The sequence below is a fragment of the Colletotrichum truncatum genome, assembly GCF_014235925.2.
Source record: "Colletotrichum truncatum strain CMES1059 chromosome Unknown Contig_0003, whole genome shotgun sequence".
Classification (NCBI taxonomy): Eukaryota; Fungi; Ascomycota; class Sordariomycetes; order Glomerellales; family Glomerellaceae; genus Colletotrichum; species Colletotrichum truncatum.
The window spans coordinates 465,030-487,605 of NW_027222400.1; the positions used below are offsets into that span (position 1 = coordinate 465,030).

General features: G+C 47.1%; 7 protein-coding genes across 7 annotated transcripts; 4 read left to right on the forward strand and 3 right to left on the reverse strand.

The window, feature by feature from the left end:
• Positions 1–268: 268 nt before the first annotated feature.
• On the reverse strand, positions 269–2,931 carry CTRU02_204999 (fungal specific transcription factor; the record flags this gene model as incomplete). Its single annotated transcript, XM_070204470.1, has 5 exons — positions 269–1,872; positions 1,947–2,125; positions 2,175–2,339; positions 2,393–2,703; positions 2,806–2,931. 5 exons carry the CDS (start codon positions 2,929–2,931, stop codon positions 269–271), a joined length of 2,385 nt encoding a protein of 794 aa, XP_070061574.1.
• A 3,097-nt stretch (positions 2,932–6,028) lies between these two features.
• On the reverse strand, positions 6,029–7,524 carry CTRU02_205000 (MFS transporter; the record flags this gene model as incomplete). Its single annotated transcript, XM_036724413.2, has 5 exons — positions 6,029–6,256; positions 6,315–6,747; positions 6,800–6,932; positions 6,986–7,099; positions 7,170–7,524. 5 exons carry the CDS (start codon positions 7,522–7,524, stop codon positions 6,029–6,031), a joined length of 1,263 nt encoding a protein of 420 aa, XP_036584040.2.
• Positions 7,525–10,245: 2,721 nt separating this feature from the next.
• CTRU02_205001 (uncharacterized protein) lies at positions 10,246–10,606 on the forward strand (the record flags this gene model as incomplete). The annotated part of the gene is made up of 2 exons (XM_036724412.1): positions 10,246–10,286; positions 10,339–10,606. The coding sequence occupies 2 exons, from the start codon at positions 10,246–10,248 to the stop codon at positions 10,604–10,606; spliced, it is 309 nt and encodes a 102-aa protein (XP_036584039.1).
• Positions 10,607–12,204: 1,598 nt separating this feature from the next.
• CTRU02_205002 (uncharacterized protein) lies at positions 12,205–12,822 on the forward strand (the record flags this gene model as incomplete). The annotated part of the gene is made up of 2 exons (XM_036724411.1): positions 12,205–12,564; positions 12,628–12,822. 2 exons carry the CDS (start codon positions 12,205–12,207, stop codon positions 12,820–12,822), a joined length of 555 nt encoding a protein of 184 aa, XP_036584038.1.
• Positions 12,823–13,972: 1,150 nt separating this feature from the next.
• CTRU02_205003 (uncharacterized protein) lies at positions 13,973–14,449 on the forward strand (the record flags this gene model as incomplete). The annotated part of the gene is made up of 1 exon (XM_070204471.1): positions 13,973–14,449. The coding sequence occupies one exon, from the start codon at positions 13,973–13,975 to the stop codon at positions 14,447–14,449; it is 477 nt and encodes a 158-aa protein (XP_070061575.1).
• Positions 14,450–16,912: 2,463 nt separating this feature from the next.
• Positions 16,913–18,626, reverse strand: CTRU02_205004 (major facilitator superfamily transporter; the record flags this gene model as incomplete). Its single annotated transcript, XM_036724409.1, has 4 exons — positions 16,913–17,875; positions 17,931–18,093; positions 18,155–18,366; positions 18,453–18,626. The coding sequence occupies 4 exons, from the start codon at positions 18,624–18,626 to the stop codon at positions 16,913–16,915; spliced, it is 1,512 nt and encodes a 503-aa protein (XP_036584036.1).
• A 1,311-nt stretch (positions 18,627–19,937) lies between these two features.
• On the forward strand, positions 19,938–22,281 carry CTRU02_205005 (pyridine nucleotide-disulfide oxidoreductase; the record flags this gene model as incomplete). The annotated part of the gene is made up of 3 exons (XM_036724407.1): positions 19,938–19,962; positions 20,037–20,746; positions 20,797–22,281. 3 exons carry the CDS (start codon positions 19,938–19,940, stop codon positions 22,279–22,281), a joined length of 2,220 nt encoding a protein of 739 aa, XP_036584035.1.
• Positions 22,282–22,576: the final 295 nt, after the last annotated feature.

Consider the following 22,576-nt stretch of genomic DNA (forward strand, 5'->3'; position numbering starts at 1 on the left):
GATGTCAACCTCTTCTTTGTCTGAGCATCCGCATAAGTTCTACATGCTTCATACGATCACCCGGGAACCCTAGACATCAATGTGTACTTTGACACATGCTAACCGCGATTAACTTTGTCAAATGTATTGCAAAATTTGTGAAGCACATCAAATAATGGAACTAGTGGCCTCGACTATTTCTACGTGAATAAGTCATAACAAATCGCCTCTTGCTATTCCCGATGCAGCTGGACAGTATGAAAGTTAATTTGTAGTACAGTCAATAAAACTATGATACAGAGAAGTTATGAAATGGTACAAATGAGTTCCCCAGTCCATCATTTTGCTGGTACTCAGAACCAGCTGCTGCCACAGGACCCGAAAGAACCTGGTATGGAAGCCCTCCGTCGCCAGAAAAGTCTCTCACGTTATCCCAACTCCTCTGTACACTCCCTATTCCCTTTCCTTCCTGGAATATAGGGGAGGTCAAGTGAATTGATGAATCCAACATTGGAGAGCTGTGGGTTGGCCCTTGCCTGGGGGTATCGTCCTGGAAGCTTGGCCATACTAGGGATGGCCTTTGCATCAAAGGGCTTGTTGTATCAAATGCATATGATTGACTTAAAGGTAGGCTATCCGAAAAAGACCTTTGATGGCCGTTGTGGTGTGAGCTTGCGAGCCCCATGCTAGGCCGGGTGTTGATGAACGGTAGTTTGCCACTGTGGTGTATTTGATTCGTATTCCACACCATTGTGGAATCCTTTTCTTTCAGAATGCTGTCGTCATGTGTCATTGATACCGGTGATTGCGTGAGAGCTGATTTAGGGTTGCTGACATGCGTTTCTTCGATGTGAAACCCCTGAATCATTTGCAAAAGTGTTGCAGAGTATTTCCGAAAGAACCTGTTGGAATGATTGGGAGATAAACCAGCCAAAGTCCCTTTCAAGAGCCCAATGTGCTCAGCTTTGAGTTCTTCGAGCCTAACTCTGAATAACCGTGCCGAAACAAAATTCTCGCTGAGCAATGACAGCTCGTTTAAGCAACGGCTGAAAAGGTCCGGAGACGACGTAAAATGACTTGGCGACATTGGGGAACCAGCAAATGACGCTAAACAAACACCAAGCCCCTGTGGGTTTTGCTCCTCAGCATAGTATACACCATGATTGAGTATCGTTGCCGCCGTGAAAATGCAGAAACCGACTAGGGGCGGCATTGGCAAGTCGCTGGTTTCCCTTACCTGTCCCACAAGCTCAACAATTGCTGTAGCATGTCGGAAGGCTGTCTCTGTTGCTTCAACGACCCAATGTTGTATCATCTTTATTCCAGATGATTCGCTCAAGCGTAACGGTAGAATGGGACGATGAATGAGGCAATGGATGAGATGAAAAACTAGTCGACAAATGAAAGAAGCATTGTCGCCCGGGCCATCCAATACTTGATCCGATGTTTTTGCGCTGTTGCTAGCATCCGATGCCCATAGATCCAGGTCATGCAGAATCTTGTGTCGACGGCAATACGCAGCTTGCGATGTGGCATCGCTAAGCAGAAGGTATCTGTTTGCTTCTGACAGTATTTGTGTGACCCAAACCAGGCTCTGAAGGCCATGCACTCTTCTTTTGGAAATCCCAGAGGCCTTCTGAGGATGAATATTAGGGTTTTGACCGATGTCTCCGGTTTGCATGAAGCCGTTCTGGCCTGGTTGCCTGGATAATAAAATGTCGGCCTTGATGAAAGAGTCATCCATCAATGAAGGACGCTCAAGCCACGTTGAAACAAAAGTGTTGATGATATAACAGGTCCAGAAAACCTTTCTTCTTGTCTCATCCACATGTTGAATCTGATTCTCGTGGTTATCTGTCTGAGAGTATAGCTCCAGTGCCATGACCATGCCGACTGCTTGGGCTACCCGATACTGTCAGCCAACACATCATATTCAAATGAGAACTGGTAGTTCAGTTAATACTTACACATGATAAAATGCGCTTTCTTCCCATTTCCCATCGCTGTATAAGCCGTCACTAACAGCAGTAAAGCTTGGCAGGAGTCAATCGAGACCTCGTAAGGGTCGATCTCTTTTTGGGACCAAGCAGTATAAGTCTCCGCTGTGACATGGCTGCTAGGAACTTTGCCAGAGCCTTCTGAAAAGCTGATGAAGTGTCAGAATAGAATACGTGGGTTTTAGGTCTGTTTCTTACCCAGTGGCTACCGCACAAATAGCATATAGAACTGACTTGGGGAGCTGATTTGTATTTAATCTTTGCCTAGTGGCTGATTCATCAAGAATCTCATAAGGATTGCAGTGGAAGTTGTTGAAATAAATGTCTACCAACCCTTCTGCGTTTAGAGTTGCAGAAAACTCGCTACAACCTGCTCAACATCAAATCCTCTAGATATTGGTTCAATGTAAACTTACGAATTTATTTCAAAGTTTCCTCCTCTCAGTAAACTGACTGGGCTGGTGTCGGATGAAGTGGTGCCACTAGGTTCACAAGTTCCACTTCTGTACGAGCGCAGCTCGTTGTAGTCCGCGGCAAGTGTGTCTGACCCAGGCGGGGTTGGTGTCTTTTCGGACTTGAGAAGCTCCTCAAGGCCATCAATCCTTTTGATCAAGGCACTTAAGGATTCTTTCTTCGGGCCTCTTTTTTTCGGCACTCCGTCTGTGGAATAGTCAGCTTCTATGAATTGTCTGGCGTGAGTACATGAGGGGCATAGGAATATTTCACACACCGTAGAAACAAGATCGTTGATATAAGTGGCATACTCCGCAAACAGGCAAAGCTCTGTCACACTTGATCTACCCGCATACAACGTCGATCAGAAACCAATCTTAATAATCAACCTATGATCACCAACCTTGCGGATCTGGCATGGCTTGCAGTTCATAAGGCCTCTCGGGGCTTTGGTTCCCGGACTACTCTGCGGACTTTGGGGGCTTCCATTTGCAGTCGACATTGTTAATCGTGGCGCGTTGCGAATTTGAAGTTCTCGTCTTGAGTTTGACCACAATGATTTTCAAATGTGCCAACATGTTGATATTAAGTGCGGCTCATGTTTGGCTTTTTTTTCAAGCGTGCGGGTCGACTCGAATGCCGGCCGGGCCCATGTGCTGTGTCCCGGCAGCTTCTTTTCCGTGCGGGACTTGCGTTTTGATTGATTGATTCCCCATCTCTGTTTGCGGGATATCTAATGTTGATACTTAACCCCTCGCTGTGACACTGCTTCCACGTAAGAAACATCAGATGGACTTGCCCCTCTACTGAGGATATCTTGTTGAAACTGGTCCCACCTAAACGGCTGAGCGGGGGTGGGCTTAGAAAACAAACATCTTCGTGATAGGCGTCAACGCCCAATATGAAGGCTAGGTGGGTCACTAATGAGGATATTGTACAATTAGTGTGCGGTTTAATGTCGGGGAAGATGTCCGACGTGCTGACGCTAGTGACAGCGGGGTAAGAGCTGTAGATGTCACCTGTGACAATTGACGTCTTGTGGCATGGTGGCGAAGTGTCAAACCATTGTAGTTGAGATGAATCAGACTGAGACAAATGGACGGCAAAGGACTTCTGTAAGTCTTTCGGTGCCTGAAAGGATGCCAGGGTGCGTATTAATTCCAGCAGGGACAACCTTGCTGCAGACGGCAAGGATATCTTGATCAAACCAAAAGGCGTCAAGAACCTGGGTGATCATCTCCGCATATTCTGTAGATCATAAATTTCCATCACCATGAAGCCAAAGTAAACCTCTTAAGGGGCGGAGATTCCCGTATGCCGCTGATTTGAGGCAGTTACCTTCTTGGCCGGTTGTCACAACATATCCCTGTGTCAATTTGTCATAACCAATAGCCGTGGTTTGTAGTGTGTTGTTAGCAGCTGGAAGGTTTAGGAATTCGACGGAAGATTTTCAAAAGAATTACCATCATTCGGCTCTCCGCGGCTTGGCGGTTGTCTCAGTTCTGAATTGATACTATACGCCAGTCATACAGGATGATATCCTCGGAGAAGGCTTCCACGCCTAAGCACAGACTCTATCCATATGCAAGGTGAATGTTAGCTATGATCCGGTCGGTAACTTACGACCCAGCTGTATGGTTCAAAGATGCGATCTGCGTGCATTTGCTAGTAGGGCTGAAAGACTCCAACTGAGCATCAGCCGCAGGCTAGTTGATGTGCAGTTTCAGCTTTGCTGGTCGAATAACATATTGAGTCGTGTCACCCTTCGTCGGCTACTTTCTTGGCTTTCAAAGCATCAGTCGCGTTGTTTCTCATTGTGTGATTGGTATAGGCAAAAGAAATCATGTCACCTGCCATCTTAAACTCCTGGCAGGTCGGCGCATCACTTTCCGAGACGCCTTGGCGGATGCTGACCCGGTTGCCATGAGCCAAATAAGCTTCACGCTATAGCTTTCAAGGGTATGCATGTCAACTTTTAATGCATCGAGAGAGAAAACGTATGTCATTGGAGGACGCACGTATCATGGCCTCTAGGATTGCGAGTCTTCAATCGGCACGCAAGGAAGCCGATCCTCCCCGGTTTTTTGTATACTAGTATGAGCCTCCACTTACAACGCCCTCAAACTTCGGGAGGCCTCGGCAGTATGTAAAACATGCTCATCCGGAAAATAAGGCAACACTGGAAACAGGCTATCTACAGGTCTACAACGCCGGCCACCGGGAAAGATTAAGTCTAGTGTTTTAGCTGCCGCCGCCACTGAGACAAGCCTATTAGACTGTAGTTGACCTTCTTTAAATCATGAACAGATGATTTAGAGTATTCTTTAAATTATACCGCTCGGCCTAGTCCATAGATGAATGGAGGAGGCCTAATACTGATTTCAGGATTTTAGAAAATACTGCCATTAACTATGAATCATATTCCCCCAAAATTGAAAGTTTGTTCCAAACATTCCCTACTTCAACGAATTATATCGTTCCGATTTAAAGGCTATGCTTAAAAGTCTAATCCCTATGCTGCATTTTAGTCTGAGAATTGGGTACGCTGCAGTATTACAAGAGGAACTGGGTTTGCTTTTACCCCAGCATTTAGCCACATTTTACACTGCCCCAAATTTCATCTCGTCAAGTCACCAATTGTGGTCAAGTGTTGTTCAACATCTTCGCATGTTCAGTTTGCCGTGTGGCATATCCCAGTCTGTCCAGGGTCCAACAATGATAGGTATCACTATCTATTGTAATAGTTAGAATACGGCCTTGTGTAGCCGCCTGATGAGCCAGCCATCCGGCCGGCCAGACACCCGTCACATGGAGACTAACCACATCCCAGTAAAAGACCAGCAGGTTCCCTATCATGTGTGACCTTCGTGTTCCTCCGCCCGTAGGGTTATTCGCAAGCTTTTATTCTTGGGATTGATGATCTTGTCCATGGCCTCGGCCAATTCCCCTGCAAACAATCGAATACCGAAAGCTTGTGGTCAACGACATTCTCACGTTGGCCCAGAAATGTACTTTAAAAACGAATTGTATTTGTTTTACATCAAGAGAAAAAAAGGCTCTGTGTGGAGAAAGCCGGCTTCTCGCGGATTTTGTTTTGTCTTACGACACTATGGAGGATAGGAAGTCAATATCTCTAACGGAAGCCGGTTTCTTCGCACAAGTAGCCACAAAATAAAGGGGCGTTCTGGGTCCATTAAAAATCTGTCTCCTCACGAAGATAGAATGCACACTTGATCAGCTCCTAAGCCGATTAACCTCCCTATCATACGGCAAAACCAGTAAAATATTCAGCAGCGCCTCTGTAGGATCACGGTAATCTAACACAGCACAATACAGCCAGCGCAGAGACAAACAGGAATCCGGCCGCTATGAACGGTAAACCAATCCAAACACCGTCCAAACGCAGGCCTGACTGGAAAGAAACCACAAGCAAAGGACCGGAGATCAACGAGCCGAGTGTTTCGAGCATTCCTACGCAGTTAAAGAGTGCGGCGCTATGCTTGCTGTCTACTAAAGATGCCAGCAGACTGCGAAGAATAAGATTATAGGCTGAGCCAAGACAGTAAACAATCAGACCTGGTTATATTTAGCAAAGCATACTACATGCACGGTTTAGTCTTACCTATAATCATTGTGGCTGATATATTTGAAAGTCCTGTTATAAAAACCCCAAGCGCGAGCAAGAAACAGCTCGTTCGCGCCATCCAGAGGTCCTTGAGCTTTACTGGGATGGAAAATTTCTTGGTTACCAAAAAGCTTGTCACGGGCAGTATGGCACCATAAAGCGAAAGAGCAATGAGAGCCTGCAGTGTGACGAGATACCCAGCCTTTTTAATGGTTAGAACGCCAATTACTCATATCTCAGCGAACGAGAGATGGACTCACCTGCGACCAAGACCAGCCATACTTCTTTCTTGCGAACTGCAGTAAAATATCTTGGCTGTGGGTTCCCAGTGACGTAGCCAGTAAAGTGAGCAGCAGCATCACTACGTGCTTGTTTCCGTGGGCGAAAAAAGCGATGGAGCTTTTAGATTGTGAAATACGATTCTTCAAGCGACTCCAGATATTTGTCTTCGTAGCGTCAGAACTATGCTCTGCGGACTCCTCCGTGTTTCCGGAATGCGTTGTTGCTTCACCACCAGACTTTGAAGAGAGTGTCTCAGGGACGAAGGCAGCAATGATTAAACAACAACACAGTCCAACGAATCCAATCCAAATTGGAAGCCACACGTCAATGCTCATGAGCCAGGATGCCAAGAAGCTCATGAGAACCCCTGAGACAAGGGTGACCGCCCCGAGAGAGAAGAATACAGTTGATCTACGCAGGGACTTAGCATCATTCCGATAGAGAGAAACCTGCTCATACTCACCGATACTCCTCCGTACATAGGTTACTGAGCATGGAAAATATCATGCCGGTAAACACTGCGGGCCCTCCTCCTATAAGGGTGAAAACAGGCGCCACCCAAATCAAACGGATTGGGAAAACGTCCGGCCACTGACCTAGGATAGCGGTAAGTAAGCAGTGAGGCTTTTACATCAGATACCAAACATACAAACTATAAGGCTAACACCAGTAGAAAGTATAATCCCGAAAACAGAGAGGAATAGAATGACTTTATGGCCATACTTGTCCGCCGCAAACCCATACGGAACCGCCACCAAAAGACCTAGATATACAGAATCCCGTTAGTAGATTCTGACGTTGAAGTTGGAAGTGAATAGAAGGATTATGCGTACCCGGTAGAAGCCCAATCGTGCCGCCCCAGCCCTTTAAGAGTGTGAGTTCGGCCTGAACCGCCTTGTCATCGCCGCATGAGCCAGGGTCCTGCAACGCAGACCTTTCGCGGAATTTGCGACAGATAATGTCCTCAAAGACCTGATTAAGTGGGATAGCTTGGAGGATACCGCCGCCTTCCAAGAACGCTATCAGAAGTAGGAGGAGAGCGATATACAACAGGGCTCTGGGAGGTGGTTCCGTGCCACGTATCGAGTCTTCCGAGGACGAACTGTCCATATTGTCTTCTCGGGCTTCCAAAAGAGGAGACCGCTCATCTTGATCATGAGCACTTGGCCTATGAGAGCCAGGGCCCATATTTCGTGTATCCATTTGGTGTGTGTTGATGTTGGGCTAATGCGACGCAAGATAGGTGGTTAGACAGCCGTACATCTGGTGTGTGCGGCGGCAGTATTGTACTAAGGTATGTAGAAGAAAAGGTGGCTGCAGAAGGCGGAATGCGGAATCAGCTGTAGCGGTTTTAATCAGAAGAGGGTGTCTCGTATGGAAGTGGAATGGCGTAATCAGGAACAGCCAAGACAGACCAAATCAGGTCTATTGGCCTGCATGGTCGCTGCCTTCGGTAACCAGCTGGCGAAAGGTGGGGGTCCTGTTCAACCCCCGTAAGCTGCATGAACGAAAGTCCCTTAAGCCACCAACAATCATATGTCAGATCTCAACAGGATGCGTAGATTCCACTTGCACAGCTTCTTCATGTGGGGTTTCAGGAGGCCCGCTTGATGGAAAACACTGGATACGCATTGTATTGAAATAGTAAAACGGCTCAAACAGAGATTCCGTGTGTTTTAGGGTTTACAGTTACTGCTTGCCAGATTCTGCATTTTGACTACATACTACTTTTCCATTTGCATTCATTTGCCATCCCTGATTGAGGCACAGATAGAAGGATCTCTGGAGCTTGTCAGTTGGTTCGCCTTGACTAGTAAGCCATAGGAAGTGCTCTTAAGGAGTTCTATACCCCGCACATAAGCAATTAATTTGTTGCCTATATTGATTTGAGTTTGGTTTCTAACAAGGTCGGTGTAGATTCTTCAATACTTCAGGTTTGTTTGCTTTGTCTGTGAGATGCCTATCAACGTTTTGTTTATTTAGCACCATCAACTGAACAGTTGATGCGGGTGGGAAGTGTTGGCGCACTGCTTGCAGGTATTTGCCTTGCCTAACTTCACCCTGTAGCCATTGAATGCGAACAAGAATATTCAGCTTGGTTCATCTGTTGAGAAGTTGGTCAGGCTAAAAGCTTTGTTGACTCCAAAGCTGCAGCGGGACATTGACGGAGTGGTTTACAACAGCCTTCCTCGACATGCGACCACACGTCTCGCTTGCATGCCCCATGTCACGAGACCTTGCTATACTATGTAGATACCACCAAAGCTCTTTAAAATGGCTATTAATACTCATAGGGAAATCGCCTCGTCAAACTGTTGTAAATGCTTGTCACTTGTGTTGGTCATATATTGCCTTAAATGCTAGCCACTGGTGCTGTCTTGGAATTCTCGGTCGACTGGCAGGTCTTTTCGGCTAATTTGGTAACTGCAAAGTAGCTGCCAACGTCTCTGTCGTATGATTTGACAATGCTGGCGCAAGAAGAAGCTCCGATTGTGGCCTCGACGATATTGTTGCATTTTGAAGGAAGTTTGTATCAACCTTGCTACAGATGTCGGTCTCAGGGGTAACAGCGCGCCTATCTCTAGATGTGCCGCCAACCGTCAGTCGTCGAATGGATCTCGATAACTTGACACACAGGTTATCAAAGTGTATGCCTACTCACAGGTCTAAACATAATCTACCGTCATGTTCCGCTCCATATGAGAAGACGTTGGTTTTTTCGTGTCTCGTTTAAGACATGTGACTATAAGCCGAATGAAAGCTAGAAAATAGTATCCGGAGACAACTCTGGCTATGCGAATTGAGAAGCACAGAGGTGACGATAACACGGGTATGATGTTGCTATATAAGTCTCCATGAAAAGGCATTTAGGTAGAGAATGCAGTGTAGCTTATCCTCAGATCATTCTAATGAATGAATCCCTCCGGTTTGACTTTCGACAAAAGGCCTTGGATGCATCTTAGACTGACAGGTTTATAGTCTTTGTATTTTCAGTTCCCGGGCCGCCCCTATAAACTATAAAAACCTCACATAGACAGGGACAGTTTTCAATCTGACTGTCAGTGACGTCAGCTCAATCGCCTACGGAAGGTAAAGTTTAAGGGAAAGCCGGAAGAATAAAGCGGCTGACAGCATTTAATGGAATACATTGGTCAACGTCAAAAGGCAAGGGCGACTTTGAGTTTGCTTCACCTAAATTGTGGTTTTAGCGGTCTTTACTACATTGTGATATTCCAATTGTTTTCTGAAATTGGCAATCGAAATAAAATAGAGTTTCGAAAGCTGCTATAAGAACCACATTACAGGCTGAGCACGGCATATTAAACACAATTATTACTGCGCCCAGCAGTGTAGCCAAGATGAAACCCAGTTTTGCCAAGTAGGCTCGGACGAGGAGCTGGCAAGTCCGTGGGCGGTTTTCTTCCCTTGTCAGCTATGCAGACTAGGATCATAATGACAGCCTCAGACTTTATTTAGGAAAATCGATACCACGGATTGGCCGTAGGTAGGAACTTGAGTTTCGCATCAGCAGGGCATAGCCTGTTTCAGATAAGCAGTATCCCTTCTAGAAGTCCCAAGAAAGGAAACTTGTCGAGTCATTGAAATGGCCTAGGTCAGCATCGACCAGCAAAGGACAATGAAAGATCGGCAGCCGAAAGGCAAGGCGGTGTCAGCGACAATAAGAAACGTTGAAGTGGAAAATAATACAAGCCGGTAAGATGATAAATCAATAACTCCCGCATAACTATTAAAAGTCCTCGTTTATCAGCAAACTGCGCGTCCTCCCACTGAACTACCTACACAGAACACATTCTCTTGTGCCATCACCACCTCAGAGGTACTACGAAACCTTATCCGATATCGTCACGAAAATTGCACATTTCCTCCAGCCCAAAACCATTTGTCACAATGAAAGCTAGTGTGATCGCACTTCCTATGGCCTTTATCGGGTATGTCGAGTCCCTGTGCACCGATTAAAAAGTATTTACTAACAACTCAAAGCACTGCCTTTTCTCAGGAGATTTTCAGATGCATGTGTGTCGATAACACTAGTGACCCAGGCAGAACCGGTCTCTCAGGCATCGACAGCTTGTGCACATCCAAGGGCGGTGAAGTCGAGCGACCAGATCTCTGCATCAAGTCGACATCACGATTCACAGATGCGGAATGTGCCAAAGTAAAGCAAGGTGCCAGAGGGATCTGCATTGTTGATGAAATTTCCAACGGCGGAGGATCGACGGCTGTTGTTACAGCTACTGCAGCGCCATAGAGGGTTGGAGCGACGCCGAGAGAGCTCTAAGCTGGCAAGTTCACTGCCCATTGAATATGACAGAGGTTGATGAATCTGGGGGTGTTCCAATATGAGAAGCAATTGCCGGCACATGTCGTCGGCAATCTTTTGTGCTTCTAGCCCTTCAGGATATAGCGAAAGTTCAGATCAATTTTCAAAGTTTGTAAAAAAAGTCTGCGAGCAAGCTTGTTAGCCTCTGGCATTTCCTTGTGTACACATTCCTCGGGATATCATCTGCTGTTGAAGTTTCTTGTACAATAGAAACTTTGCACCCCACGGTTAGGCAGGTTTTCCGAATACGCGCATAGTATACGGTTGTGCGATGGCATATTGACGGAAGAGCACGCTGTTTCTAAGTGGGATTGACTATTTGTTTAATCCGGAGGCAAACTTAGTCGCGAAAGCGGGCTGGGTCCCAAAGCTTGGAATACAGCCGAGACAAGCTCCGTTTCTGAACATCTTTGACCATGATTTCAAGAATTCACTTGGGTCGTGAGCAGTGTCCGACTAACAAAGGTTCTTGACTGTACAGTATGGCTTAAACTGTCGAAAGACTAAATGCTTTTTCTGTGAAGCTGTTTATTGATTTTCTTGGGTGGACGCGAGAGCACGTCATTTTTCTGCCAGCCAAGCTCCGTTAGAAGCTGAGGAGTAGTGCTGTCCACGTCTATATCAAATTATAAGTCTTATATAGCGTCTAATATCTTATTCTTAATTGCTCTTCCATCATCTGTTCATATTCTCTGCCGCCAAAGAATCGTTGATAAAGAGTACTTACTTCGAGATTGGCATTGGTGAGAAGCAACGTCTGAGTGCCCTAAAGTTCTGCATTCTCTGCTGATTTCACAGCTGCCTCTCCCTCAAACTTTTGGAAAGCCAATTGAGAGATTTGAAATTAGCATGACTGGCAGCTGGATAGTAATTCAATGGAATTTTCGGTTGCGTTAAACTTCTTGCCGCAAGACTTGGATAAACAACTGGAGGGGCTGTGGAATGTGCTTGACCGTCACCCAAGGGTATTTATCAATGCAAAATAAGTATCATTCCATAAAACTTTCAGCAGGTATCACTTGATTCATGAATAGACCCAGTGCCTTGTCGCCGCTAGACTTTGGTGCCCGGCGTGACTTATACGATGACAAAATTATTATCAACTAAAGAGACATATCCGAGCAATTTTCACGTTAGGTTAAGTGAGCCCGTCAATCGTTCGGGTCGGAAGCAAACCAGAGTGCTTATTTACAAATACACAGCTCTTGTGACCGCTCACACTAAAGTACCGTCTGTGCCACTTGAGTGCAGGTCGCGTCTGGGTAGCCACAACGCTACCAAAAACAAAAGCTCTTATGGAAGTCGGCGCACTTTGAGTCCGTAGTCCGGCCGTTTCGCTGGACTTACAGAATTTTTGGGACACTCATTAGGCAGACACACGTTTATTGATATACATTAGCAACATGAAGACTGTGGTTGAATGCCACCATGAATATTCCTTCACTTCCGCCCAACCGACCTTCTTACAATTTGAGAACAGTTACAAAATACTGTCTTCAGGATTTAAGTCTAGTTGTCTGACCACCATGGACGCATCTTTAAAAAACCAAGCTAGCCTTGTGTTGTATCACGGCTTCCCAGTCTCCAACGCCTACGTCTGGTCACCATTCGTCACTAAGCTTGAGGCACGACTTCGCTTTGCCAGCCAGTGGTACCGCGTTGAACAGGGTTCTATGTCGAAAGCTCCACAAGGCAAGATCCCATATGTTGAGATTAGCCACGAGGGACAAGAGGTTCCCACCGCGTTGGGTGATTCGACTCTCATAACTCAGCGACTTATCGACGATGGCGCCTGCGAAGATCTGAACGCAGCATTGTCCCCAGTCAGCAAAGCTTACGATTTGGCTATCCGTGCTCTGTTGGAGGGTAAGCTTTGTTTCTACCAGGTAAACAGCTGTTACTCACCTAAACTAAACTGAATAATACAAATGAATCTAATCTTTCGACAGAATCACGAACGTTGGCATGAAAACTATGAAACCATGCGGTCTGGCGTACTAGGAGCTATCCCCTGGCCAATCCAGCCACTCATCGGTCTGCTGGCTTATCGCGGCGTAACGCGCACCCTGTATGGCCAGGGCACTGGCCGATTCACAAGCGACGAAATTGCAAGTTTTCGACGCCAGGTATGGGGAAAACATTAATGCCCTGTTGGCGGAGGCTCGTACTACTGCCCCTGATAACAAAACACCCTTCTGGATATTGGGCGGTTCAAGGCCTTCGGAGGCTGATGCAACTGTTTTTGGCAAGATTTCTTGAAACATGATATTCCACGGTTTAAACAATATAGCTTCAATCTTATTCGGTGTTCTCTTTGTCTGGCTTTCAAGTTTCTCGCCTAGGAATCGCTCTCTTTATGCACACTTTTAAGCCCATTTGTTGGTCATGGTGACTTGTCGAACTTTCCTTCTTCAAGCAACTCACTTCCGCAAACTATGAAATGTGCTTTATGTACAGATTCAAAACTAAGTCTCCATTCCTTTCGCTGCGGGCTTTTTTCTAGAACAAATATAATCATCGAAGAAGAAAGCAGTGGATTTGGCTTGTGAGAAGACCGATGTAATCATCGTAGGCGTTGGGCTTGCAAGAGATTGCTCAGAAGGGTATCGAGACTAATGTGAATCAAGTGGCAGCTGGAATTACATCGAAGTGACTAGCAGACTTAAATTGAGGAGTTAAGTGATGCCGATTCTTCTACTGTTATTCCTGCTTCCACCTTATTTCTTCATGTTATTGTAGACGTGCCGTGGAGGAGCTTTTGGAACAGGTCTGTTATGGAATCGACCACTAACAGTCTGAGAAGTGGAGGTCCACTCTCCGATCATTCCGTGAGACCCTCTCTAGTTTTGAACAAGCAACCAATTATAATTTATCCAAATAGCATCGTTGTACTCGTGATTAAAGTTGGGTTCTTCTCTCTCTATTTTCCTTTTACGCGTTTTCCATCGTAATCCCTAACATGCTTTAATATTCATAAAAAGGCTGCTTGAGGAAGGCTTCCAAGGTTAACACAATATACATAATATCTATTAAGGTTTTTCAGTAGCAAGCGGTAATATTTCGTTTCTTCCCTCTTTGGAAGAAACTCTCGTATTGTAAATTATTTCTAAACTTGCTAAACTTACTAAAATGATCCTTCCATAATCAACCGCGTTCTCCGCCTTGAACTGGCATATAAAAACCTTCATGTCTCTGAAGATACTTATTCAGAATGATGGTGTGAATTACAACATAATCTGTTTCATTGAGCTCTTCGCATAGATCATTTTCTACTTTTATCGCAACCTATTCACAATGGTCAGATTTCTGCTTCCTCTCTTTCAACTGCTCTCTGCAGTGCTTTTCTTCCAGGTTGTGCACGCTGGAGAATACACATGTGCTCCGGCCCCACTGAGTGAGGAATCATTTCCTTTACTTACTTCTTATACGTGGCTAGAGCGTCAACCAAACGGGGTCTACTACGCTGATCTTCAGGTTGGAGCTGCTAAGGGGCAACCGCCGAGGGCGAAGGTCTTTTACGCCCCACCGGGCATCTCCAACAAGAAGGGTGTTCTCCGGTTTGAGAACCACGCCAATTTCCGGATGCTCATGTGTGTCTCACAAGATGAACACGGTGGAGCTCACAGACAATGTTTTTGGCTTAACGCTGGTGACAACTGCACTACCAACCACATCGCCTATAGCCTCTACTTTATTGTAAGTCCGCCTGAAGCAGTTGGAAGTTCACCATTAATGAATTCTAGGCTGGCCCCAAGCTCTGAAGAGCGATAAGTGACCGACAGACGCTGGGTCGTTTTGCTATTTCTCAGAAACACGTCTGAAATATTTGGCTTTCTATTCCATGCTCGCTCGACATCATGTTTCAATAACTTCTGACCGAAAAGAAACGAATCATCAGATATAAAAAAAGCTTTACTTGGCATGACGTATAACCAATGCTTCAGAAACGTTTCTGATCAATAATTATTGATTTATTTTCGCTTTTCGCTTGGAAAATGCCGCTGAAAGCGTTCAACTATCTTACATAGGCGTTCATCTTCATAGAAAGCAATGAAAGTTCTCTTTCGAGAAGTAATTCGGTTGAAGGTCAAGAGCAACTGTTCTTATATTCTAGCATTCGATGAATTCTGAAAGGCAGTTCTTTCAGAATCTTTCTCGTTTGGCGATACAATACTGGACAAACAGAAACAAAGCCCATGGTTAGAAGGCGCTTCAGTATTATTTCAACCTCAATTTTCTAATCAATCTTCCGGTATAAAAGAAAATCACAAGTGCTTTGACGATTCGATAGCGTAGTTGCCAAGGAAGTTCAAAGATCAATTAACTTATCATGGCGTCCAGTTTGAATAACAATCAGACTTGATAGAGGCGTTCACTCTCAAGTCATTCTTAGCTTTGATATTTATTATGACGTATGTTCTCATTGCTGTTATCTGGAAACTTCACGGAAATTTTGGTCTTTTCGTCCTGATTCGTGTGGACTCTTCCGCATGAACCGTCAAGTAACCTCTCTCGTGACACAGAGATTTGAGTCATGAAATTTAGTGTTCGAGTCAAAATAACGCTCTCTGAAGGTTAATCCTGTTATGTTCGGAGTTCGGGTAAGACGGCTTGCAAAAGATCCGTGCCAACAAGGCACGCCGACGCTTTATTTGGGCAGGAGTCTGTAACTGATAACAATCCTGAAGATGAAAATAATTAATACGCTAGTCCCGTAGCCATTGCTCCTCGATATTTGGCGGGCACCCAGTAGTTGATATGATTCACGTTGGAAACTTCTCAGACTGAAGAAGTGTAACCCGAGTCATCTTGCTCACGCGTGTCACTACTAGCTGCTGTAAAAGCCGCAATTTGGGTTTGAAACGGTTGCCGGCCTCCCGGGCCTCACGTGGGTAGGCAATTTTAACAACTAAAGTGACAGGCAACTGGGAGGGATGAAACTTTTTTCACTTCAAACTACCTCGTACAGCTTTTTCTTTCATATCGCAAGCTTTCATCACAACTTGAGAAGAACGCCCTTTACATCGGTGCAACTATCCTGTGAAACAATCATAGGCGTGTTCTCCTATGAATAACACTAAAAGGCTGGGTCGCTGTGTCTTGCTGGCTGAAAGTGCCATTTCACTAGTTGAGTCCGGTGACTACTATTGAGTTTCGCGTGCCCAATTATGCCTTTCATCAACATACGCACAGGACGCTTAATAAACACTCCACACACACCTTAGCAGACCTACCATGCGTACACAAATCAACGTCCGGTTAGTAAAAAGAAGAGAACTATGAGAGCGCTCTACTGATAAAATAAACAATTTGTGATCGAAAATTAGTAGAGATAGGTCCCCAAGGCGCTTTACGCTTAGATACAAGATAGGTCGGCTCAATCGAATATCGGAACAAAAGTAAAGGGCCCTAACCAGGGATCGAACCTGGGACCTCTCCCAGAAGTGGGTTGTTAAGCCCTAAGGGAGAATCATACCGCTAGACCATCAGGGCTTGAGACATGATTGGATGTCAGATCGTTGTGGTGGAGCTTGAAATGGTTGCTTGAATATGCTGTGCAATTTTGAAAATCTTCCTGAAGCATCAACGTTCCATCTCCATCAATCCAGAAAAAGACCAAGCGTTTCTAAGGCCTTGCCTAAAGAGACTTTGTAAATATGGGACGATAGGTTATTTTGCTAAGATAAAGTTAAACAGTAGGGAGAATGGAGGGGCATGAACTATTTTTCTATTCACGAATGAAAATTAGTTGAGATGAATTTGCCTCTTGCGTTATGGATTCGGAATGACTAGTAAACAATCATTGAAATACTACTGTAACAAAGGTAGAGTGCCACTGCAACTACTGAAAATTCTTGGAAGCAAGACTGGGACTGTTATCTACGAAGCCAAGGCAACTGAGTCGGACAAAGGGCGAAGACGGTTAAAGAAACCGGCGTTACAATTAGTAGTAGCACTCTGAATGAAGCTCGGTATGTCTGAATAATTAAGAGTCTTCTGAAACTTTTTCCAATTCAAGTCCTCTATTGTGTACCGTGGGACGACCTTTCCTGTTGGCAGCCCGGCATAAGCTACTGAACAACCAGAGCATTGCGGATACCATTGCAAGAAGGTAAAGTAGTATTTTCCAGCTCTAAAAAAGCAGAAAATAGAATTCTGAACTGCATTCGTCAGAGCACTTCGTCATTCAGAAGTCACAGCTTTTTCTCCAACTTGTCATATATGACCAGGTAGTCATAGAGTATACTGAAACCTCGGTCTCATGTCTCCGAGTGCCTCAATCTCCTTTTCAGTTTTCCCAACAGCCCAATGATCCCTTTTGCCTTGCTTCCGCTTCGCATTCTCCACCTTCAATGAGACAGTCATGAGTAGACTGCCTAAGCACAAACAAAGAGACAAGTAAGCCAGCACAACGCCATGACCCTCGGTGAACTGAGGTCCGTTGAAATAGATATTCGAACTTATGATTCCACTTAGATTTCCCCAGCCGATGACAAATCCCAACACTACTCCCCGCTTGTATACGCCTTCAGTATTATTGGCAACCCACGTAATTGTATTGCTGATGCAAGGATACAGTGCCATGGCGCCGAGAAAGGTTCCTGCGTACTTGACCTTCGGGCTCTCCGTAGTAATGAGTATCACAAAGCCAGCAATGCCAATCAAGCTGACAAAGACGTTACAAAGGCCACGCTGGCGGGTCTTGTCGGCCACCCACCCAACGATTATCGTAAATACTGCGGCAACAGCATAAGGTGGAACGGTCATGAGCTGAGATCGAACGGTACTAGTATTCCAGCCAAGGTCGTTGATAATGGTTGGTAAAAACAAGCTGAAGGCGTATAGTGGCATGTCGCAACCCATATAGATAACCATCGCCATCCACATTTTCCAGTCGGCCATAGCTTGCCAAAAATACTTCATCTTGAACTCTTCGTAGACGGCAGAGGCCTGCTGGTCCGCTTTCAATCGGCGAATGACGCGGGCGCGGTCGTCCGGAGACAGAAACTTGGCCTCGTCCGGGAAATCATGAACCATCCAAAAAGAAGCAACGCCGAAGACGACAGTCAGTAGGCCCTCGAGAATAAATATCCACGACCATCCAGCCAGGTTCCCGATTCCGTTCATCTGCTCAAGCCCTGCGGCGAGCGCGCCTCCGAATGAGCCTGACAACGCGGCCGCTGAGAAGAAGACAGCCTAGGGGTGCGAGTCAGCTTGGTAACACGTAGCCCATGCCTAAGCAAGAACATACAGCCCTAATTCCGAACTCTGACCGTCTGTACCAGCAGGAGAGGTAATAATTGACTCCCGGAAATAATCCGGCTTCGGTAAGGCCTAGAAACCATCGCGCTACCATTAATCCTTCCCAGTTGTGCACGAAACCCATGCTGACCATACATGTTCCCCACAGGATCCTAAATAGTCAGCTCGTCTTTCAAAATAGTGGAAGCTGGTTAGTATAGAACTTCGACATACATGATGACAGGGATAAAGATCGATGGCCGCAATCGTTTGAGCAGGATGTTTGTCAAGGGCTCGAACACAGCATATGAGACGAAGAAGATGGTAAGAGTTGCATTATACTGCCTCTGCGTCAAATGCAGGTCTTCATTCAAACCGGCAATCTTAGCATTCCCAATGTTTGTTCTGTCAAGGAAAGCAAGAAGATAAAGGATACAAAGCTGTGCTTAATGTTAGCAGGCAAAGCAGTACTCAAGTGCTGCCGCAAATCCGACCATACCCAGGGAATGAGGGTCCAGTCTAACTTTTTGACCAGCCTGTGCTCCTGTTTCTGTGTAAGTACGTTTTGAGAGAGTAAGTCAAGACCAGACAAAAGACTCACCAACTTCGCCCTCTCCTCCTCGCTCAAATGTGCATCGGGATCAGTAAACATTTCCCCACGTATCTCCAATCCATGAGTGGCTGTGGCCTTCCCAGGGTCGCTCATATCGTCGTGAAATGGTCTTTGAGCATGATTAGCGGAAGCTTCGAAACCTTCCGAGGGTTATATCGGAATGTAGAAATGAAGATGTTAATTCGGCTTCTAGCTTTGAACAAGTTGGCACTTCGAGGACTTACTGAATACTGATGCCGTGATTATACAGATATCAGGGTTGCAATGACCGCGATACAATGTTGGTGACGCAGTGTGGCTGACCGACTGAACAGAAGTGTATTCACTTCATCCTCAGGAACTTGGCTTCATTGTTTCATTTAAGTAATAATTGTTAGATTGCTATTATGACAAGTCCTCTCCCAGGACGGCATATTGAACGCAGGTTAGACGGCCCTTGCAGGTAGCATCTATCAAGCCATTCATTTTGGCAACAACCTTGAAAGCTTTCAGTAGACTGGTGACGCTGCTGAAGTTGAAGAAAAATTCACCATGGTCATTGGGGTGGTTGTTTACAGAAATGACAAATGGGACACAGATGGTGTAATGACGGCGTATCTTACAGCAGATTTATGTCTCATGTATGCTAAACTTTCCATCAAGGTCTTAATCATGGTTGCAGGGAAAATGACGTAAACATCGTGACTGAGGCTGAAAACTCGGATTTAAAAGGGGAATTTACTTTGGCTTGTGACAATAGAGGTCGGCACATACAAAAACATTGTCCTGACACCATCTCGCTTCCTAGCGTGCACTGTTAGCTTGAATACATGAACATTGACCGAGATCCAACTGAAGACATAGATACTGCAACAGCTAGTGAAAACTCAATATGTGTGGCAGAAAAACTGCGTGTTTCTTTCTGGTAATATAATGCAACGGGAAATTCATCCATCAAGTCATTTTTCGAGTACTCGGGTATGGAGAGACCTTTGTGGGTTCTCCTTTACATGATGCAATTGAGATGACCAGCTGTTGCCGAGCCGATAAAGCAGTCTGACAGCTGGCTGCGGATCATCAGTTGCGGCGGGGCCGTTCATGAAGACCTGCTGACTAAGACAATTGGGCTTCTAACGGCGAGAAGCTCATGACCGCTAACTCGCAAAAAGGGGTGAGATGTTTTCAGCTGTCGTATCTGGTGTGAGAACGTCCTCTCTCGTCCAAACCAATAAACACACGCCGAATTCTACTAATCGGTTTGATTGTGTTACTTTGAGGCGGACAAACCAAAGGAAACATCTCCACTCACCCTCAATTTCAACCTCTGGGTCCTCCAACAGGGATATTGCGCAAAAGTGAGGGGCACCACTTCATCCCACATTTCATCCCTCCTCAACCCTCCCTTGCCCACGCTTTCTCACCACCATGGCCAAACGCGTGTGCATCGTCGGTACAAACCCTTTGAACCTCCCCCTCTTCCGTGCCACCGCCTGCCGTGCTGATGGCTTACTCACTGCGTTCTAGGCGCCGGCCCCTCCGGTCTCGTGGCGGCCAAGACTCTCCTATACAACGCCCCTGCCGGCGCTTTTACGGTGACAATCTACGACGCCCAGAAGCGTGTCGGTGGTCTTTGGCCCACCAGTCGCGATGATGACGGCGGCCTCGTGCACCCTCTCATGGTCGCCAACCAGAGTAGGCACTCGGTTCAGTTCAGCGACTTTGCCTGGGGCGCTGACGAGCCCGACTTACCGCGCGCGTGGATGATTGGTCGCTACCTGGAGCGTTATCTTGACCGTTACAAAGGCGCCGAGTTAAAACTTGGCCACCGCGTCGTGAAGACCGATCTGGCTGATGACGGAACTTGGAGCGTCACCGTTAAATCCGACGGTGGTGAGGAGACGAGCGTTTTTGATTATCTACTCGTCGCGACTGGGTTCTTTGGGAAGCCCGTCATCCCGGACCTCGGAACCGAGCAGGCTACTGTGCCCGTTCTTCACAGCAGCAAGTACAGAGACCTCAAAGCGTTGTTCCCAGAGGGCGTGAAGGAGGGCGACAAGATCTTGGTCGTGGGCGGTCAGATGTCCGGCGTGGAAATCTCCGGCACTATCGCAACCCACGTCTCCGCCGCCGTCAATGCTCCCGGCCCGAACACCGTGCCAAACGCAGACAAGCTCTCAATCCACCACCTTGTCCAACGCCCTACTTGGGTATTCCCACTCTACACTACCCCAAAGGTATGGTATTACCGTCCGTATTTGTTGGACGTACGGTTGACGTTGGACAGCCCGTTTCGGCAGCAGCCCCCTTCCTCCCGTTGGATCTCACATCCTACAACCTCGCCAACAGGCCTCAGCCTCTGCAAAATACTTCAGGTAACATCTCAGTTGAGGCTGCAAGGGCCACACATGGTATCTACGCCACTGCGCTAGGCCAAGACCAGTCTGAATATTCCGAGTCTGTCGCCATCCGGTCGTCCATGCGCTCCGACCCGCCCTACCTCGCCGTCAGCGAGAACTACATGGAATTCGTCCGGTCTGGCTTGGTTTCTGTCTCTCAAGGCAAACTCGCATCTATCAACGGCAAGATCGCAACTACAGAGGCATCTTTACGCGTCGAGAATGTCGCGGCTGTAGTCTTGGCCACCGGCTTCGACGCCTCTCCCTCACTCTCCTTCCTCCCCTCCTCCGTGCTCACAACTCTCCAGCACTCCCCCGAACACCTGAACATGCCCCTTTCCCTAGCTTTCCACGGTACCCACGTCAAGGACCTCCCGACCTTGGGTTTTGTGGGCTTCTACAGGTCGCCGTACTGGGGCGTGATGGAGATGCAAGCCCGCTTCCTCGCAGCGCTGTGGACGCCCACCTCTCTCGCCCCCAAGCCGCGGAATCTGGCACAGGCGCTCGCCGACGACGCTTCACAATCTCTATCAACATCCCTCCGCGGCGACCCCCGCGGCACGCAGTTCCCGATGGGCGACTACATGTTCCTGATGCAGGAGTTCTCCTCGGCGCTGGACATACCCATCGGCCCCTTCCCCGGCCCGCCGACGCCGGCGCTGCCGCACAACAGCAAGCCCATGGACATCCTCACCCCGGCACGCTACATCTCGCCCTTGGCGGACGAGCAGGCGAAAGCGGAAGCAGCAAAGTCTCTCTCGATGACGCACGCCACTGCCGTCGCGGGCCTGACGACCAGCCGCTTCGTCGCCAAGGCCGTCTTCCGCAGCTTACTGGGAACGTGGAAACTCGAGCGCGACCTCACGAGCAAACTCCCCACGCACCCCAGCGGCCACTTCAGCGGCACCGCTCAGTTCCTCCTCCGCGACAAGACGGCCGACGGGCTCAAGTGCGTCGCCGGCTCCGCCGCTCCCCCCGGCCAAGACGAAAACCCGCTGGACGAGGACCTGGCGACGGAGTACCTCTACATCGAAGACGGCGAGTTCCGCGCCGACAACGGCCTGGTCTTTAGAGCGACGCGCCGCTACGTCTGGCGGTACGACGAGAACAAGGACCGCATCAGCGTCTGGTTTGTAAAGACCGACGACGCCAAGAGAGCGGATTACCTCTTCCACGAGATCGAGTTCCTTCCGCCGCCGGCAAATGATTTGAAGGGTTGGCAGGCCAAGGCGGGCCATCTCTGCATCGATGATTACTACAATGTCAACTACGGTTTCACTTTCAAGGCTGTGAATCTTAAGGAATGGAATATTGGATACACTGTGAATGGACCGAAGAAGGATTACACGATACATGGCGTATATAGACGGTAGCGGTGAACCACTGATGAGCAGTACTTGAATATCCACTAAGGAGAGTTTGCATAGGGAAATCTCGAAGACAGCTAGGTGGGGTCTTTTATTCTTAGGTGACTAAGGATTCAGTGATGGAATAATCTGCTGATGTTTTTTTAAGTCTGTTTTTGAGCGTCTGGCTTCCTGTCCTCTGGTTCGAGAGCCCTGACCATCTCAGCGAAGTTCGATATCAATCCTTGCAACTCCTTGTACTTCCTCCACGTGCCCAAGGTTGACCGTTTCGCTCACATTTGCTTGTTCCCGGCCAGTCGTC